Below are 20,394 nucleotides of genomic sequence, written 5' to 3' on the forward strand. Positions count from 1 at the left end.
AGGTGGGGGCCACAGGATATGGAGCCAGGAGAACAGCAGTGTTTCCATTGTTTCGCTTAGGATGTGAGCTCTGTTGGGACACAACTGGTTCTGCCTCTCCCTGTGAGCTCAGTCATTGCTGCCAGGACCTCCAGGCTTTGGCAATGGGACAGAGGAGGCCACCCTCCCTGACTAGGCTGGGCAAACCCCATGAGTCTGACACCCTTAAGACACCGGTTTCCAGGAGCTGCACCCTCTCTCTCAGGAGAAGTACCCACCACACACCGATCCCAACTAGCAGGGGGCAAATGCCGAGCTGCCTTTCTGGAGGGTTCCACCCCAGCACTGGATGGCTTTGAGAAAGTATGTTCACAGCCTATCTCAGACCTTTGAGATACTCTTTCATTTTCAAATGAGATAATCTCATCCTCCCTCCAGGCTGAGTTTCGGGGTGCAGGAGAGAGGAGTTTAAACTATTTGAGTCTTCCTTAACAAAAATGAATCATGTCCCCTGCGCCCCATCCTCAGCCTAGGAATATTTACCCATGTTTATATAACTATGGCAACAGGCTTTACCACTTAAACCCTTATAAAAAAAAAAAGAAGAAGAAGAAGAAAAAGGAAAAATGGAAGCAGCAGTCCTTTTTCCTGCCCCGGCCTGAGCTGTCTCTTCAGAAGCAAGGTAAGAGAACCCCACACACCCCGGTGCAGTGTTGGCCTTCACATGGGCAAGTCGGCAATGGTCCAACATCATGAAAGGACTTAAGAGTCTGACAGCCATTTTCTTCCAAAATCCTGTGGGAACCACACAGTAATAGCACCTCTGACTTGTCCGGGACCTCTCTTTGGAGTACTGCACTGAGATTATGGTCATCAACTTTTTTTTTCTTGCCATCTCCTTGACTTTAAAAGTAGATGGATTTCGTAATGTATATAATTGTCATACACCTGAAACTAGCATATTATATGTCAGCTATACTTCAATTAGAAAAAAAAAAATATATATATATATATATATTAAAGTGGATGGAATGCAGTCTGGCTTTGCTAACAATATAGTCTTCATCTCCGAGATGGATTCCTCTTGTCCTGACTGCATCACAGATCATTGTCAAAATAGAGTTTCTTAAGAGTTTCGTAAGGAGTAGAAAAGTGTTAGGCTCACATAGGTTTAACTATCCAAGGGAAGCTGAGGCCAGTAAAAGGAAAGCATTTGTGCAAGTCAGACTGTGCTGTGAGCAGGCTAGGGGTGCTCACCATTTAGTCTAAGGTTCTTACCAGGAGATCAGCCTGCATCTCTTGGAGTGTGAAGTACGGCCATCCTCTTAACTTCCAAGAGGATTCCAGTCCAGGAGCTCTCAGGGATGGCAAAACTGGGGCTTAAACTTGACTCCAAAAACTATTTCAACCATAGACCCACTGTTTACTCACTGCTTTCTATAGCCACCACTGCTGGGTGCTGGAGCTCTAAGAGTGAGCAAGGCCTGCAGGGGTGGAAACCCTTTGGTGGTGTTTCTCCCAGTGTAAGATTATGTGTGGATTATGATAGTGGCCAGGTGCCCCTTTCTATCCCAATCCCAGAAGATTCAACTCCAGAAAGGGTTCAGTCAGTCTGGGGACAGTGGCTGCGTCCTTGGGGGTGGCTCCCACTGTGAACAGGCCTGGGGTACACAGAAAGGCCCCCCTTGGGGATCTCGGGCTCCCAACTGCAAGGAAGCCTGCCGGCCAAGCACAGCGCCTCACGTGGACCGGCGCGGCCGCATTGGCCCCGGTAACCTACCAACCTGGAGAGCAGAAGGAAATGTGATGTCAGGCTAAGCAGCTTGGGAACGCCAAAGCAGATTCTCAGCTCCATCCTGGGGCCCTCAGGTTTTCCGACCGACAGGGGATCCTGAGCAGGGCCCACGAAGGGAGCGCTGGTCCCTGGGCTTGGCAAGGGGCCACGGAGACAGAGACTTCCTACTGAGTTCCGACCCACCTACGCCTCTTTCTTTTCTGGAACCATCTGCTACCGCTGCTGCAGGTTCGTCCAAAGGGGGGGGGGACTCAGTTCTAGGCCGAAAGATAGGGGCAAGGTCCCCTGTAACTGAGGACCCGGGGTTAAGTGAAGGCATCCAAATGGACTCTGCAAAGTCTTCATTTCTGAAGATGTTCATTTTTATCCTCCCTGCCTCTACCCGCCCCCCCCACCCCCCGCAGGAGTGGCAGTCTTTGCTGACAAGGGTGGGAATGACTGCAGCGCCCGCATTCTCTGCCCCTTCTCCCACGTCTGCACGGTTCTGTCACAGAGACCCCAGATTCTGCCTGGGGCAAACTTTCTCCCGTTAATTATCTTGAAATAACATGTCGCTAATTACCCTATTTACTCTGGGGTCCTGCAACACCGCACCCCCCCCCCCGCGCGGGCCGGGGCGGGTGGCGCGGAGCCTGGGCCCCGGGAGGGACCCACAATCTGGCCGCGCGCGGAGGCTGGCGTGGCGGGTCCGGAGCTCCGCGGGGAGGGGCGCCCGGCCGGCTTGCGGCCCCTCTCAGGTCCACCTGCCCCAGCTCCCGCCCGGGCTCGGGCCGTATGCATTGACTAGAATCCGAGCAACTTTGAGGCACCCACCCTTGAGCAAGAGTTAGGATAACTGACACTGGGGGAGTACTGGGGAAGAGAGGAGCTATTCCTCCACTCCCTGCCCACCCTGTTGAAAGCAGCCCCCATCCCATGACCCTGTTTGCTGTTTTCACGAAGAATCACTACCTGAAATCACCGTGTTTGTTTATTTTAACCTGTCTCATCCCTCCCCTTTCCCGCCCCCATGCACGTTCTTGAGAGCAGAGACCTTGCCTGGGGGCAAGGGGGGGGGACCCTACACCTTGGAGGTGAAGAAGACCCACACTTCCAGACTTCCAGCACACTTCCAGAGTTCAAAAGAGCTGTTGATTGGCTGCTTGGTGGAGGATGTTCCTTTTCTGATCCGAGTCTGGGAAACAGGGTTGAAAGAAACTAAGGCACTCGGCCTCTTACTGAGACCACTACCCAGTGCCCGCCCGTAAGACGCTGCTCTCTCTTTATGACCAAACGGGGATCACGTGCTCTGTTGGGGGACGTCGGTCCAGTCTGGCGTCACCATACCCCCGGCCCCCCTGCGAGGACCAGGTGTCGCCCGGCCAGCCCCCAGTCGCCGCTGCCCCAGCCCTGTGCCACCACCCGCGGCAGGGTCCACTCGCCGCAGCCCAGCCCGCGCCCCTCGGTGCGCCCGTCTCATTGGCTGAAGGCATCCCCCCTGAATTCTCATAGGCTGTCCCACTTTTCCTCCGCCCCCCGCACGGACAGCGCGCCGCGAGAGCCAGGGAAGCTGCTCTAAGTCCGGGCCTGGGAGCCGTGGCTCGGCTCGCCGCTGCGAGAGGAGCGGAGCGCGGGGGCCGGGGGCCGCTGTTCCCACCCGGGGACGCTCTTGCGGAGCCGAGCCCGGCAAATGGGCGCACGAGGAAGAGAGCAGGGAAATGGACTGCTATTTGCGCCGCCTCAAACAGGAGCTGGTAAGAGCGGAGCGGGCGCCAGGGGCCCGGAGGACTGCTCCGCCCCGACGGCACCTGGCCCCGCCGCGGGCCGGGGAGCGGGGAGTGCGCGGCCGGAGGAAGGCCAGAGACGAGGGGACGGGCAGGCAGAGGGCAGGGCCTGGCCCGAGGGAAACGGCCGCGAGGAAACTTGGAGCAAAGATTTGTGAGAGTGAGGCAGACACGAGCAAGTGACGGAGACCGAGCAACCCAAACCCGGACTGAAATGCGCCCAGAGAAGGCGCCGGACACACGGGGGCACACTCCCAGACGGCGCGCCGGGAGCAGGGCCGGGCGCGCGGGCCGGAGGGCAGCCGGAGACCGCTGGCTCGCGGGGAGCTGGCACCGCCTGAGGCCCCCAGCCCCGCCGGGCTTGGCAGAGCTGGCGCGGCTGCGGGGGCAGGCCGGGCCGGCTGTCTGCCCGGGCTTGTCTGCCAGCGGGGGGGCGGGGGGGGGGCTGGCAGCTGGAAGGGCGGGGGAGGGCCCCGCGCCCGAGGCGGGGCGCCGCCTGGCAGATCTCGAGCGGAGCTGCGGGGGCCCGGCCAGATGTCAGGGCCGGGCGTGGGGAGTGCGGAGGGAGCTTGCGGAGGCCAGGGGTGCAGGGGTCGGGAGAAGGAGCTCCGTCTGGGACCCGGGCATCACCCAAGTGGGGGAGGGAAGGGTGCCCCCAAAGCTCCGTTAGGTTGATTCTCACCGACTTCATATACCACCCCCCCCGCACACACACCTGCCACCTTTCTGGTTCCCGCAACCACCCGAATTCACACAGATATGCACGCCCCGCCCCACCCTGGCCCCCAGGCCCGCCTTTCTCTCAGTCCGACTCCCTCCTGTGCCTTTGCCTCTGCCTCTTTTAGTTCCTTTTAGTTTCTCTCGGAGTGGACCTCTCCTTGGTCTCACTTTTCTCCCCTCTTCTTTCTTCCTACTTTCAAGAGCCAGGGGCACCCAGGCTCTCAACAGCAGACCTGGATCCATGGCTCTCCAGATTCCATGACAGCCTGTCCCGCTCCTGCAAACTCTACACTCCCCCCCACCCCCACCCCTCCAAACTTGGCAGCTGCATCTGGGGCCAGTTTTGGGGGAGGGCAGCTTGCAGAGCAGGTGTTCTCACTGATGCTTCCTGGTCAAGGCTCCCAAGCACTCTTCCTGTCTGTTCCACTCCAGCGTCTGTTTCTCAGGTCAATGGTCACTTCTCTGGGACTTCCTCTTCAAGCCCCTTTTGTGGTGACACTCAGATGGGAAAGTTACCCAGAGAAATGCTGCCTAGGTGAGGGACAGAGAAGTCGCCACCGTGTCCCTTCCCATGCTAGTTTTCCCCTGCTTCCCATGTCAGTTTGGGATGGTCAGCCCCAGCCCACACATATACAATTCTGACCCTTCCCATTCATTTGTCCAATATCAGAAAGATCAAGGTCATTACAGATCATGTCTGAGTCCAAGGCCCATGCTGAAAAAAGAATCTAATAGAGTCCTCTTTTTATGCTTGGAATCTGGGACCACACCACCCACCTCAGGATCTGCCTTAATAGAGGGTTTGTGGGTGTTCCTGGCATAGGCTTGAATTTTAAAATCCTACTGATTTGCATTTTTTATAGCACCCTAGGTGGGAGGGGGTGAGGGGAGGAAGACAGTCTGTGGATGCCAGGAGAATAAAAAAGGCAAATAGGAATCTGCACTGAACTGAGCTCCAGGTCTTGATTTGCACCCTCTCCTGCCAAGGGCTTGAGCCCCCAGTCCCTGAGAGGAGGAAGGGGAGAGGCTGAAGTCACCGAGCTCCCCATTAGCTTTCATTTGGCCCTTTGTCTGAGCAGCTTCAGCCTTTGACTCTCTCAGAGAGGAAGCCAAATGCCTGGCCTGGGGCCCAGAATGACACTCAGATGGGAGAGCTCTGCAGCCTCCTCCTCCCCCACCCCCACCCCCAGGGTGCCCCGCCTCCTCCCCCTCCTCCCCTGTGCCAGGCTGCCCAAAAATGAGACAGAGCAGAGTGACAGGCAGAAGCATTAGAGTCTCCTTTACTCCCCAACACCTCAGCCCGGTGCTTAGGTAGCTGAACCAAACCTCAGGGCCTCAGTTTTCCCAATGGGAATGAAGAAGAAAGTAGAGCTGAGTTAGCCCAGGCTCAGCCCTTTGGCTCCTCTAAGGACTGTGCGGATTGACTTCAGTGCAACGTGGTTGTGACTAGGTTAGGGAGAGTTCGTTTGTTTATACCCCAGGTCTGCAATGGGGTACAAAAGGCATACGGTAGTCTTATGTCATGAGCTTGTGAGGGTGGGGGCAGGCGGTGCGGCTTGTGTGTTTATCCCAGGCAGAATCTTCCCTGCCACCGAGGGGGACTGTGTGTTGCCTGGCTTTGCCTTAAGTTAGCATGTGCTCAGGAATGGCACGCATGTAATACTAGTCACGTTCTACATTCATTTATGCCACCAAATCCCTTCAAGAAGCCTGTGTCCTACAGACACTGGGTTAACCTGCTGGAAAAGGAAACGTTAACAGGTCATGACATTATTTTTGTCAGGGGTGTTCTGTGTCCCCTCCTGCAACCTGGCCTTGTCCTTGGCCCAGAAAATCTAGACAAGAAGAGCATGGTCCTGAAAACCAAAGTGGCAGAATTTCTCAATTTCTCGGAGCAGAAAACTTGCTCTCTAACAAGTGAGCCCTGCGGGGAGGCCAAGGGTTTGGGGATCCTGGCTCAGTTAGGTTGATGCCTAGAGGACTGGCCCTTTCCCCCTGCCTGGAAGGAGACCAGGATCCGTTTCAGGGATGAAATGGGGCAGGAAAGTAGCCGCAGCTGACACACTTCTTCATTAAGATGAGGGGGTCAGGGCTGCCACAGCTCAGCAGGGAACATATCTCTCTCCCCTCCAGCCACCGGAGAGGGGCCCTGCACGAACACAAGGCCTTGGGACCAGCTGTTCTTACACACTGCTCCCTTGAGGGCTTCCAACAAATGGGGTAGGCACAGGAACACAGAGAAAGCAGATGTAAGATGCTCACAGCGTGTTCCTCATGAGTCAGTACCCGTGTAGAGCAAATACAGTGTACAGAGGCTGAGCGATAGGGGCTCAGGAAGTCCAGCCAGGCTAGGAAGGCTTCCTGGAGGAAGAGGAGGTTGATGGAGGCCAGCTCCTGGAATGCCTGTCCTAGCTGAGGCATGATGAAGCAGCAGAGGGACTTCTCTGGGGCTGGAGAAGGGCCTTCTAGGACAACTCCGTATTCCTAGAAGGAAGTTATCCTAGCCACTAGTGGCCACAAGTTCAAGAGGTTCTGACATGTGGAGGAGGACCAGAGCCTAAAGGCAAGATAAGGACAAAAGAAGGTGATGGAAGAGAGAGAGTAGGAACAGCCTGCAACTCTAGGGACCAAAGAGCAAATTTCCTGAGGTAGAAAAAAACTTTTACCAAGGATCTCCTAATGTGGCCTCCTTTGACTTTTAGAGCTAGGGTGAAGAACGGGGTAGGGTCAGTGAGGGAGGAGTGTGGACCGTGGGACTTGGGGGCAGGCCAGCTTGAACTCAAATCCTGGCTCTGTGTGACCCAGGCAGATTACTTAACCCCCCCGTGCCTTGGTTTTCTCATCTGCAAAGCGGGTTTTTTAAATTTTAAAACAATTTTTTAAAGATTTTTATTTATTTATTTGAGAGAGAGAGAGAAAGCACCAGCTGGCAGAGGGAGAAGTAGGCTCCATGCTGAGCAGGGAACCCAACACGGGGCTGGATCCCAGGACCCTGGGATCATGACCTGAGCCAAAGGCAGACACTTAACCCACTGAGCCACCCAGGCGCCCCTAAAACAGGGTTTTTAAAATACCTACTTTATACAGCCACTGTGAAGATTAAATGGCAGCTGTCTGTCCTTAGCCCGTATCACTGTGCCCGGCGACCTCCTGACGGATGGATCAGGCTGGTATGCATGAGTCATTCATTCACAGGACACATTAACGGAGTTCATCCGATATTTAAAGCACCTGACCAGACACGAGCACTGTGGTTACAAATACAAACAGACACAGAGCCTGCCTTCGGGGAACCCGCCGTTCAATAGGGGAGGTAATAATAATAACAGTTATTGGGCGCCTGGGGGGCTCAGTCGTTAAGCGTCTGCCTTCGGCTCAGGTCATGATCCCAGGGTCCTGGGATCGAGCCCCGCATCGGGCTCCCTGCTCCGCGGGAAGCCTGCTTCTCCCTCTCCCACTCCCCCTGCTTGTGTTCCCTCTCTCGCTGTGTCTTTCTCTGTCAAATAAATAAATAAAATCTTAAAAAAAAAAAATTTATTGATGTTAACACTTACCGATATGTCAGGCATATAATGGATTATGTCATTTAATTGCCAAAGCAACTCGAAGTTGTACTTCCCTTATTCCCATTCTATAAATGAGACATAGGGAGGTTAAGTGAGTTGGCCAAGGTCATAGAACTGGTAAGTGGAAGAGTGAGGCTTCAAACCCAGCCAGTCTGACTGCAGAACTTACACTCTTAACCAGTACATGTAGTCATATGTCCGGTACAGAAATAGAGGGTGCGTGCTACATAGAGGGGGAATTAGCTCTAGCCGGGGGATCAGGGAAAACTCCGTGGAGAGGTAGCATTTGAGCTTGACCTTGAGGGATCAGCAGGGCGGTGACCAGGAGAAAAACAGCATTCCAGGCAGATAATGAAGCAACAGGAGCGAAAGGCACCGAGATGGAAGCAGAGGGGATGTTTGAAGACTACAGGAGCTTGGCTAGGATATAGGGTATGTGCAGAGGAATAGTGAGCAAACAGGGCTGAAAGAGTTGTTGAGAGCAGCCCATGGGGACCTTGAATGCCATGCTAAAGGGCCTGCCCTTCTCTATGTGCACTGCGAGAAGCAGGATAGGAGACGTGCCCTGGGATCTAGGAGGTGCGTGGTATGGGGTGGAGGGGAGGAGGGAGGAAACTGAGGCAGGAGGATGAGTTAGGTGGCGATCGCAGAGCCCATGCAGGAGAGTAGGAAGGCCTGAACCAGAAAGGAGAAAAGGAAGGTAACTTCTGGAGGTCTTGATTGGACTGCCTGTAGCAGAGAGGAGCTAAAGCCGGTCAGGGGAGGCAGGCTCCCTGCGGGGCAGGGTTGGGCCCCTCTCTCCGAGCGTCTGCCTCTTGCCGGAGCACATGGCCCCTGGTAGATGGTTCAGTCAAAAGAGGGCTCATCCGTTTCGCACTTCTTTCTTTACTCTCCGCCCTCCTCCAGCTCTTGGCACAGTTTCCTCTTTACCTTCCTGTTGCGTGTCCCAGCCAAGAGCAGGGGACTGTGAAGGTCCCTATTCACTGGACTGGAGAATGGGCCACTTGGCAAAAGCAGGGCTTTTCCCGTTTCCGGCCCCGAACCTCCTTGTAGCTTCCAGAGGGGCTGAAAGGAACTGTGTGGGGGTCTTGTGAGTCATGGGGGTGGGGGGAGCGAGGCAGGGCACACTGCCAGGTGCACGGGCAAAGCTGGAGCCTGTGTCAAAGGATTCTGGCTGAGCTAGGAGAGGGCGTGAGACGGATGGATGGAGGGCACAGCTGTGGGATCAATCGGGCGCCTAGGAGAGGGCTTGGGAAGGTTGCCGAGGATGCTGGTGTCACTTTCCCATCGCCACGCCTCCCATGCCACAAAGGCCCAGCGAGTGCCAAGGGGGACGGTGCTGTCCGTGGGCAGCTGACCCCACACTACCCCTGGAGGGCACAGTGCTGCAGGTCCAGGACGGTGGGGTCTGCTTCCTAGGGCATCTTCCCCTTCAGCTCCAGACAGACAGGCCTTCTTCCTTCTTCAGATGATTCAGTGAAGAAGCTCTGTCAGTGGAAAGCAACTGAACTGGGTCTTGGAGTCCCTCCAAGACTTCGTGCTCTTCCTCCCCATAGGATGATAACTGTGCTTTGCGTGTCGCATTGACTATCCTGGTTTCTTCTCACAACAACCCCACGGGGCTGAGAAGCCACATCATGATGACACGGGAAGCCCACTGACCTGGAGTAAGAGGGCCAGGCTTGGGGGCCCAGTCTTCCCATGAATACGCCTCGGACCCCAGGCAATAGATCTGCCTTTGCACTGGAGGCACTCGGGATGACATTACGTGATACTCAGATGAAGAACTTGTAGTTTTACATAGTTACCATCTGTTTATGGCAAGTGTATGCATTTCATATAAGTTCCTACATGAAAACGTTTATTTACACAAACAGATTTACATGCAACATTAAGTAGGAGATGAGCTCCTCCATGGATATGGTGAAAACTGTGAAGTCAGTCTAGGGAAGGATGTCGAGGAAGAAAATGAACATCTCAGATCCCATTTCTTACTCCGTACAGTGGGGTCACCAGCTTACCACAGTAACTGTGGGGGTCCGACAAGGCGAGAGCGAAGAGCATCACTTTAGGGCCGGAATCCTCTGAGTTAGGCAGCTAGGACTCCCATGGAGGGTACCCGGGGGCCATCCAGCTCTCACACACGGAGGAAGTTTGAACTGCAGTGGGAGAGACTGAAGCGTGACGTGAAGAAAATTTTAGGGGACGCCTGGGTGGCTCAGTTGGTTAAAGGGTCTGCCTTTGGCTTGGGTCATGATTCTGGGGTCCTGGGATCGAGTCCCATGTCGGGCTCCTTGCTCAGCAGGGAGCCGCTTCTCCCTCTGCCTCTGCTGCTCCCCCTGCTTGTGTGCTCTCTCTCTGTCACTGACAAATGAGTAAATGAAATTAAAAGAAAGAAAGAAAGAAAACTTTTAGGTTGAAACATTTCGAGGCCCAGGAGGCCCCGGGAGATAGGAGATGGCTGGTGGGGGCAGGGGGTGCTTGCAAGGAGGGTGGTGAGACCTTCATGGTCTTTCTCAGCAAGGAGTCCCACACCCGTCTCTGGGATGTGCTGCTGGGGAAGTATGTCTGATGGTGGAGCAGGTCTGCCTGGCATGCGTGTGGGTCAGTGAGCGTGACTAGGGGTGGACAGAGGGGAGGTGGCTGTTAGATCCACTCCCACTCAGACTAATCAGAACAAACTAGACCCTCTTAGGGCTTTTCCAGCTGGCCCCCGAAGGCAAGCTGGGTATGATTCGGTCCCTGTCCTGAGGAAGGACCTGAGGCTCTGGCACTGGGAGGCCAGAGAGGAACTCAGACCCCCACAGTCTGGGGACCGGGATTTAGTGGCGATCATTTCTAGTTCGGCATCTTCTCTGATTTGGCCCCTCTCCTTTGCTCCCACCCCACACTGCTCCCTCTTGGGTTCCTGAGGCAAGAGAAACCCTGGGATCTGCGAAGGTCCCACGCCCCAGACGAAGACAGCAGCTTGCCCTCTGGCTCTTTCTCCCAGGGTGACATCATTCCCCTCGGGACTGGGAAAGGCAACTCGCTCTCAGTCAAGACCCAGCTGATGCCCCGGCCTCCCCGCCTCCCACACTTCCTTCTCCTCTGGTGTCCCCTCTCACAGCTGTCTTCTACCCTCAGTGTCAGCACCGCGGCTGGCCAACCAAGCCGGCCTGAGAATGGGCAAGAGGATGCAGGGCTTCCCTTTCCTTCCCCGGCTCTTCCTCTGTGGGGGGCAGGGGTGGGACAGAAGGGACAGGACAAGAGTCATGTTTCTCCTTGATTGCACTGGGTAGATGAATGGAGTCCTGTCATTACTATGTGCTAAGGTCTACTGAAGAAGAAGTGCTCTGGAAGTTCTTAGGAAGTCTTATGATAACCGCCAGAACTCACCTCCAGGTCACACATAAACACTTATGACCTCACCTCATCTGGCCAGAGCTGTACGAGGCAGAAACTCTTATTCCCATATGGGAGAACCGAGAAACTGAAGAACAATTTAAATAACTGGTCCCGGTCATACAGCTACTACTATGTGGCCGAGCTGGGATTTGAACCCTGTGCCATCTGTTTCTAGAACCGAAGACCTTAACCAGTGCAGAATATCATTTTCCATAGGGGTGTAAGTTCACCCCCTGTTTACTTAAATGGGGCCTCTGTTTTATGGGCAGCCCTGAATTCATACATACCCACATACATTTCTCACTGGAAAACCGTACAAAATGTCAGCATTATTTCTTCAGGATTTTTCCATACTGGAAGAGATTGAATGGGGTCATTTCATTCCTCCCACTGCCTCTGACCTGGACTGTGTTCAGCCTTCTGGAAGGAAGCCTGCAAGCTCAGACTCCTTGCCCGTTGGTGAAATGCAGCTGCGAGCCACATCCCTGACTCTTTCTCCCTGTGGAGTGTGTTACTGCCCGAGGGCAGCGGGTCTGGAGAGATGACTTGGGGCATTCAGGGGTACTCAATATGTTTTCTGGGTGTGTGCCTGGGGCAAGGTGCTAGCTGGGTTCTGGGGAGACCTAATAATGCGTAGATCTCTGACCCTGCCCTCGATGGTAGATGCTCAATGGATGTCTCACGAACAACTGAGCCTTTAAATGTGTGGGGGCGCCGGGGCGGGGAGGTGAGTAGCACTCCAGGGAAGGGCATTTGAGGTGTGTCACTTAAGAGGTTCTGACAGCAGCCGGGGGCACACATATGGGGACTGAGACACGCTTCTGAGTGACATGATCACAGGAGCGTGCTGGGAAGACTGATCTGGTGGCCGGAAGGCCTTCCAGGAGGCTTCTGCATTCCAGGAGACAGAAAAGCAGATGTGAGACATCTGGGGACGAGAGCAGGGGCCCTGGGTGGAAAAGCCAAAAGGGACTCTGAGGTCTAGGTTGGGGTGAGGAGGAAAGGGGTATGAGGGAAGGGGCAGATAAAGGGAAGTCAGAGAAGCGGTGAGCAGTTAGAGACCTGGAGGAGTTTGGTTGGAGGCTTAGGGTCTCCTCCGACTCTGCCCTGGGTCTTCTCAGCTGCAGCCGGGCTGTCTCGGAAAGGAGAATCGGTCAGGAGGCTGGAAGCCAAAGAGGTCAGAGAAGGGGCCATCAGCAAGCACAGCCACCTCCCAGGCTGCGTCTCTTGCTGCTGGAGCTGCCACTCAAATGGAGCCTGCTTGCCCGGGCAATCTGGCAAATCCCAGGGTTGCCAGGGCCCCCCCTCCGCCCCCCTCCCCGCCCCTGACCACCACACTCAGCAAAGGCCTCCCAGTTAGTCCTCCGGGTGTTAGTGCTGCTGGCTCAGGAGAGCCAGGTGTGGTTCCCCCGCCCCCGCCAGGGTTGGGGTGGGCAGGGGAGGATTTGACCCAAAGCCTAAGAGGGTCAGCTGTCCGTGCTCCCCTGAGCACTTCTGTGCCTCCCCTCCCAATCCCTCCGGCTCTCCACCCTGTGGGCTTAGTTCTGTGCATTAGGACAAGGCTGGGAGGTAAGATGATCCCAGCGGGTCTCTGGGGGGCTTAAGAAACAGATGGTCCCCTCACGCGAGGTTTGCTGTTGGTAACATGAGCAGATCTGGGGAGGAAGCTGGCGGGACCAAGGCAGCTTGGACTGTGAATGTTATCAGACCGCATCCCCTGCCCAGCCTCCAAACTCGGCCCTCGCCCAAGTCAGCCTCTCAGCCCCTTCCAGCTGGCACCTGGGACCCGGGCCTTAGACGCCCACAAAGGGACTGGGGGGCTGGCCTCCAGTGTCCCCACTCTTGGCCCGAGCCGTGAAGCCAGTTGGGCTGAGAAGGCAGGAAGAGCACGGGAGCCAAGTCTAAGAGCAGCTGAGGGAGGACAGGTGTTTGGAAGGCAGAGAAGGGGTGAGAAGAGCTTCTGCAAACAGGAGCTTCCTGGCCTCCATCTCTCTCTCCGGACTGGCCAGATGTGCACAGCAGTGAAAGGAAACCCCCGCCTACCCCTTTTCTTCGGGAATCTGAGCTCCTTGTCTTACCCTCCTGTTCCTTTCCAGCCTTCTCCACTGCCCTGGGGAGGGCAGCGTCGCCCTCAAAGCCCAGCCACTGCCCCGCCGTCCTGAAGCAGGCAGTGCTCGGTAGTTAGGGCCATAGCGTTTGGAGTGAGTGTCCCGTGTTTGAGTCCCAGCCATATGAGCTGCGTGTGTGACCGTGGGCAGGTTACTTCCGCCCCACCAGGGTTAACTCGTTAAAATGAGAACAATAGCAGCAACCTCATAGGGTTTATACAAAGATCCTAAGAGGTGAGGCGCATAGAGCACTCAATCCCTATTAAATAGTAAACACCTGCAAACTGTCGTGGCCGTCATCATCATCATCATCATCTCGGGGAGGCTCGGGAAGAGGAGGGCACAGCACATAAAAGGACAAGGATGGCCACCACAGCTGCGTGCACCCTCGAACCGGTCTCAGCTCCACCTCTTCTGTTGACCTTGAGCAACTTACTCACGTGCCTCCTCCCCCTCATCTGTAAAATGGCAATAAGACTAGTCACTAACTCATTGACTAGTTGGTGAGATTAAAGATAGATCAACTCGGGGCACCTGGGTGGCTCAGTCATTAAGCATCTGCCTTTGGCTCAGGTCAGGATCCCGGAGTCCTGGGATCGAGCCCCGCATCGGGCTCCCTGCTCAGTGGGGAGTCTGCTTCTCCCTCTCCCTCTCCTTCTGTGCTCTCCCTCTCTTTCAAATAAATACATAAATAAATAATCTTTTTAAAAAAAAAGATTAATTGATATATGTGTATGCATAGTCACATACATGTGGCCGAGGACAGCACCTGCCTTAGCATGTTAGCGGCCATTCACATGTTATGCAGCCATAACAGCGTTGAGATTCCTCCTCTCCCAGCTCTGAGCTGCACTGTACTGGGCCCCACGGAGGTGGGGTCAGTGGCCGGCTGGAATGACCTGGAGGTGTATATGTGGGCAGTGGGGAGTCTAGGTTCAGGGCCAATGAGGGGCAGCGCTTCCCCCAGCCCCGCACGGCTCACTGGCCTGCGCTCTCCCTCTCGCCCGCAGATGTCCATGAAGGAAGTGGGTGATGGCTTGCAGGACCAGATGAACTGCATGATGGGCGCGCTGCAAGAACTGAAGCTCCTCCAGGTGCAGACAGCTTTGGAACAGCTGGAGATCTCCGGAGGGAGTCCTGCCCCGGGCTGCCCGGAAAGCCCCCGGACGCAGCCCGAGCCCCCTCCATGGGAGGGTGGCAGAGGTCCTGCCACGCCTGCAGCCTGCCCCATCTCCAACCAACCATCTCTTGGCGCCAAGTTTCCGTCCCATAGCAGTGCCTGTGGGCGGGACCTGGCCCCCCTGCCCAGGGCACAGCGACCGGAGCACCGAAGCGGTGCCCGGCAGGGGCCAGAGCTGGTGGAACCGGAAGACTGGACCTCCACCTTGATGTCCCGGGGCCGGAACCGACAACCTCTGGTGCTAGGCGACAACGTTTTTGCAGACCTGGTGGGCAACTGGCTGGACTTGCCAGAAGTGGAGAAGGGTGGGGAGAAGGGGGAGGCGGGGGAGCCCAAAGGGGAGAGGGGCCAGCCCAGGGAGCTGGGCCGCAGGTTTGCCCTCACAGCGAACATCTTTAGGAAGTTCTTGCGCAGTGTGCGGCCTGACCGAGACCGGCTGCTGAAGGAGAAGCCAGGCTGGGTGACGCCCACGGTCTCCGAGCCCAGAGCCGCCCGCTCACACAAGGTCAAGAAGCGGAGCCATTCCAAGGGCTCTGGGCATTTCCCCTTCCTGGGCACTGCAGAGCCCAGAAGGGGGGAACGTCCTTCCACAAGCTGCCCCAAGGCCCTGGAACCCTCACCTTCTGGCTTTGATATTAACACAGCTGTTTGGGTCTGAGTCCTAGAGACAGAACATTGACTGAACCCAACATGACCGGGTCCCAGTGCTGGGCCCTGGGAAGGATGGGGTGTGGGCACTATGGCTTTCAAAAGCCTAACTCCGAGTCCCTTTCCTCCAGAAAGGAGGGAGAAGCAGCAGGAGTGTCTGGAGCAGGGCTGACCAGTGTGTGGTTGAGAGAGGCTGTCGTGGGGGCTGGCTGGTGGGGAGGTGAGGGCTCCTGGGCTGAAAGAGAGACATTGAGAGAGACGGTGGTGCTCACTTTGGGACTGCAGGTGACAATGAGGGGCCGGGGGAGGAGACCAGGCAATCCTGACATTCCTTCAGGGCCCCCAAAGACTTCAGTTGAACATTCTGTATGGATTAGGGCCCTGGGGTCTCAGGTTCCCCCAGAGAGGCCCCCGATCTGGCCCCAACCTTATAACCATTGGCTTCCCTGGCAAAGCACTGCTCCAGGCACAGGCATGGAAACCCCAGCCCTCCTGGGATCGGGATCAGCAGATTCCCACCCCCACTCCCTGTGGCCTTTAAGATTTCAGCCCGTACCCGGGTCCTGAGACATGGGCCGAATAAGGAGTGTACCCAGGGGAGTACTTGAGCTAGCCCTATGTCTTTTCAAAAGCACAGGAAAGATATCTATCTGTATAGCACTTTAAACGTTGGAAAGCCTTTTCATGTCATCTTCTGAGTAAGCAAGTAGGGCAGTTACCACCCCCATCTCCCAGGTGAGGAAGCCGGCCTAGATACGCCCCCTGCGGGCAGGAGGCAGACCAGAGCCTGCAGCCCTGGAGTCACACGCGCTCCTCCCCCCCGCCCCCCGCCTCCAGCACCGAACCCGCACCCCGGACACAAGCACACGGGCATCCGCCGGCGCGGCCAAGGTGCGCCCATTCGACGCGCGCACTCATGTTTAGATTCGCAGCCTCACCCCGCGGCCTCCCTCCCCGCTGGGCGCGGAGGCCCGTCTGGCCGGACCAGACCGGCGGCGGGGAAGGGGAAGGGCCGGGCGGGCAGCTCCGCTCCGATCGCGCGGCGCCTAGAGCTTTCCTGGAGCGGCGCACGTGGCCCTCCCGCCCCGCAGGGAACGCCCGCTGGCTGGGAAGAGACAATGCGGGTGCCTGTTTGGGCCCGGCCCCGCCCTGCAGGCCCTCCCCCTCTCCTCCCCTCGCCCCTCCCGGCTGAGCTCCCCTCCCGCCTGATGGGGGGTGACAGCTGCAATTAGACGCAAGCCGCCTTCCCGCCCTCGGAGCATTAACAGCTAACTGGAGGAGAATAACAAGCGAGGCTCTTCCTGCATCCTGGACCCCTGGAGACCAAGATGGCGGAGGGAGGAGGCTTCGCGGGGCCCCTCCACAGCCGGAGGTGGGGCCAGTTAGGGTCACTCTCAGACCCCCGCTCAATCACGTGGGAGATGTTTAGTTCTCGGTGGCAGAAGCTACCAGACGGAAGGTGCTACTTCTATGTATTTTCTCCAGTGCTCGCTATTTGCCAGGCAGCGTGCAGAACCATGCCTTCCAAACTTCAGAATGACCCTAGAAAGTACCATCTTCCCGGTAAATCAGTGGGGGCTCTTTAGGGGTCAGAGAGGGTGCCCAGATCAGGCTTCTAGCTAATGGAGGAGCCAGGATTTGGAACAGGATTGTCTGGCTGCAAAACGGCCTTTTCTCCTGTCCCCGGAGTTTGCTAGTAGAGCCAGCCCTTTTCTGGAGGAGCAAGTCCCCGCTCATCCTTTCTGTCTCCCCGGGGAACTGGGGTAGTTCAGTGCGGGGTGAAGGCCCATTGGCTGTGTCTGCCTTGCTGGGGGGCGGGGGGGGGGCGTGCGTGTGTGTGCGTGCGTGTGTGTGTGTGTGTGTGTGAGAGAGAGAAGGGTCCTCCCACTAGGTCGCGGTGAAGTCACCAAGCTTTCAATCCGGAATGATTCCACAGGAAACCAAGTCCCCTCTTGGCCATTCATCTGTGACCCATCTGTTCTGTGGACCGGCCATGGCAATCCGGACCAAGTGAACCAAACTTTATTGCACACCTCCCAGTGCCAGGCACTGCGACAGGAACTCAAAACAGCAAGGAAAAGGACCCGGCTCCTGGCTCAAGGGGTTCAGTGAGAAGCAGCAACTCCTAACCCATCGGTTGGCCAGAAGGGATCCAAGGGAATGAAAACTCATTTTAACTCGGGCCAGAACAAAACAATTAGGAGTGACATTTGCCACCAACAGAACTCACAGGCATCGGGCGCCGCCATCTTTGTGTTCTCATTTCCTTCTCACCACACTCTGAAAGGGGCTGCTGATCCCCTTACTTTACGTGGAGCCGCTCAGAGAAGGCAAGCAACTTGCCCAAGGTCACAGCGGCGGAGCTGGGAGTGAACCGGTCGCGATAGACTCCCAGCCTAGTGCTTTGCACACTACCCCACAAAGTGTCCATTTCTGCTCCAAAAGCCAAGTCAAGAGGAACAACAACAAAACCTGTCCTCCCCATATTATCCATGCATGGATAGTAAATGGAATGCTCACTGTCCGGTGGGGGAATTTTGCCCTGGTCTTGACTGGGCTGGTGTAATGCCCTCATCACTAGGTCATGCTTTGCTAATGAAAGACTATGGCCAGTTCATTTACACACACACACACACCACCACCACCACTAGTTTTTCCTTTTCCTTCTTTTTCTGGGCTTTTGTTGTGACAGGATGGAGAGTGTATTTCACTGAAGCTGAGGGGAGAGGTGAATGGGAATGCCTGGGGCCTAAGTGATGCCGGAAAAGTGTAGGGGTGGGGAGCAGCGGGATGAGGGGGAGGTAGTGGAAGTTAGCAGAGGGAAATTGACAGCTTAATTCTGCCCCTGGGGCTCATTTTATGGTTAATTAGGACATGCAAATAAGCTGGAAGCTCATTTAATACTCTCCCTGGCATGGAGCCCTGCCTCACACCTAGCCCACTTCCCTGGCAGGTACAGGGACCCCCTGATTGGCCCAGGCATCTGCCCAGGCCCCCACCTGCTTCTCTGTGGCTCTGTGGCCAGAGTGTGTCTCTAGATGTTCCCCCACCATAAGCAGGAGCTAGAAGAGTCCTTGCTGGGCCTGCCTGGTTTCCCTCCTTTCTTTCTCTTTCCAACCCTTCAGGACTGGGACCCCTCTTTCCCACAGGGGCGTCCCCAAGCACCTCCCCTGCACCCACCCCTCAGGTTGAGATCTGAACCCAAACTTGCCCAGAGGAATAGAGACCTGGTTCGGCTCTGTCCCCACGACATCCCCCTTGCTCCCCGTCGGGGAGGGGGCACCCCATCTTTCCCAAGTCACACCATTTCCTACAGGGCCTCCATAAAAGCAAAAGCACAGCTTGTGACTTTGGGTAGCAGGGGCCTGTCTCCAGCTTTCAACGCACCTCAGGTCACCCCCCACCTTCTCCACCCAGAGTAGTTAAGGCACTTCTGCCAGTACAATGGAATGCGCACTGGATTAGGAGTCCTCCAGGATCTGAGACCCATTTCTGTCCCTGTCAGCTTGAGTATGTCGCTTGACCTCTCTGAGCCTCATTTTTCTTGTCTGACATGGGGATAATGCAGGGCTGCTGGAGCTTTGAAGGACGTAATGCACACCATGTAGACACAGCAGAAGCTCTCTACTGGGTCACCTGACCTTCGGTTCAGGCACTAACCATGTGAACCAGCGCGAAACTGCTAGAAAATAAGAAAAACTTTCACTGGGGCTTGGTTTCCTCTTCTGTTAAAAAAAATGTATACTGGCCCTATTACCTCACCAGACTGTAGCAAGGATCAGAGAAGACAATAGGTTTCTCTATTGTCTTCTATTGTCTTCTCTGCAATGTTTTTGTACATGGTAAAAATATAACCCAGGTGGGCTGTTACTTGCGGAATGGCCAACAATTTACACTTTCTCATAGAGGATGACGTGTGTTGGGGGTGGAGGGTGGGTATGGAGAGAGCAGCAGGGGGGCTGAGCGCAGAAATGGTGCTTGAGGACCCCAGTGCCTGAGGATGTGCTCTAGGGAACACTGCCACCCCTCTGTCCCTCACAGTCCCTCTGTCCCCAGCTGGCCCTCACAGTCAACCCCCAGGCCCTCACATTCCTGGCAAGGACTGGAGAGTTGAATGAGCCAAGTTCTGAAGGCTTTGAGAAGAGTCCAGCCCCTGATCTGCTCTCTGCTCTTTAAGGCCTTGGTCCCTAGAGTCCCTGCTAAGCTCCACACCTCACCCCATACCATCCCCCCAGTCACCCTGGGGACTAATGGCCTAAAGGTGCTAGTGGCTGTCCTGCTAGGATCCACTCCCCCCGATGGGGCTGGAGGTGCCCTGAAACCCTCTCTCACAGGAGGTCTCGGGGCCCAGGATGGTGCAGATGGAGGAAGGGCCTAGTAGATCCAGGGCACAGGGCAAGATAAGCACCTCAGACTGTAGTTACCCCCTTGGTACTATTTTTCTTTTTTTACTTTTATTTTCAAACTATGCTTTACACCCAACGTGGGGTTTGAACTCAGGACCCTGAGATCCAGAGTCGCATGCTGTACTGACTGAGCCAGTCGGGCGTCCCAGACAGCAGTCACCCCCTTGGTACTATTATTAGGATGTTCCTGCCTCCCTCTTACTTCCTCTACCCAATCCTTAGAACAAAGAGGATGAAGAGAACTCTCCCAGATTCACTCCGAATTTGACAAAGGACTTAGAACCTGCTTCTCTGCCCCTGCTCTTCAATCAGTCTGGACACGCCCTCTGCCCACCACCTCCAAGCTTCAGGTGTACCCCACCCCCAATTCTGCCACATGCGCCCACAGGGGTCACGGTGAAGTCAGCCTTGCCTGAAACATCCCTGGGTCCACATTCTATCCCCTCCTGAGCCCTCCTCTTTCTTCCTCCCCTTCTAGGGTCCCCCCCGCCCCGCCCTGGTCTCTCCAAAGTCATCTTTGTGTTTCTGGTCAGAGAGAGGCCCCTGAGGAACACTGAAGCAGGGAGCCCTCCTGGGGGTGCCTACCCCTCAACACAGTGCTTGGGGCAATCATAATCTGACAAGGGACTGCCATACTTGTTTGTGCTGCCTCTTGGCGGGGCCCCGGGTGCGGGAGGGAGCAGGATCTCCAGCTCCATATACTAAGGCCTCAGGCCGCAGCTGCTGCACTCCCTGGCTTCCACTCCACAGAATCCATTCTCTCTGGATCTGCCCCTCTGGGCATGGCGCCCAAGATGACCGCCCCATTCCAGGGATCTAGGAATCCCTGCCAAAAATCACCT

The 20,394-nt window shown here is 56.0% G+C and overlaps 1 protein-coding gene across 1 annotated transcript; it reads left to right on the forward strand.

Moving 5' to 3' along the window:
* The first annotated feature begins 3,297 nt into the window (after positions 1-3,297).
* INKA2 (inka box actin regulator 2) lies at positions 3,298-19,359 on the forward strand. Its single transcript, XM_036103665.2, has 2 exons — positions 3,298-3,507; positions 14,329-19,359. The coding sequence occupies exons 1-2, from the start codon at positions 3,472-3,474 to the stop codon at positions 15,154-15,156; spliced, it is 864 nt and encodes a 287-aa protein (XP_035959558.1). The 5' UTR covers positions 3,298-3,471; the 3' UTR covers positions 15,157-19,359.
* Positions 19,360-20,394: the final 1,035 nt, after the last annotated feature.

The sequence above is a fragment of the Halichoerus grypus genome, chromosome 5, assembly GCF_964656455.1.
Source record: "Halichoerus grypus chromosome 5, mHalGry1.hap1.1, whole genome shotgun sequence".
Taxonomy (NCBI): Eukaryota; Metazoa; Chordata; class Mammalia; order Carnivora; family Phocidae; genus Halichoerus; species Halichoerus grypus.

Bases quoted from the DNA above. Each gene is read 5' to 3' on its own strand.
- INKA2 (XM_036103665.2), top strand. From the start codon at position 3,472: ATGGACTGCTATTTGCGCCGCCTCAAACAGGAGCTG. The intron at 3,508-14,328 runs GTAAGAGCGGAG...TCTCGCCCGCAG, and splicing joins GCCGCCTCAAACAGGAGCTG to ATGTCCATGAAGGAAGTGGG.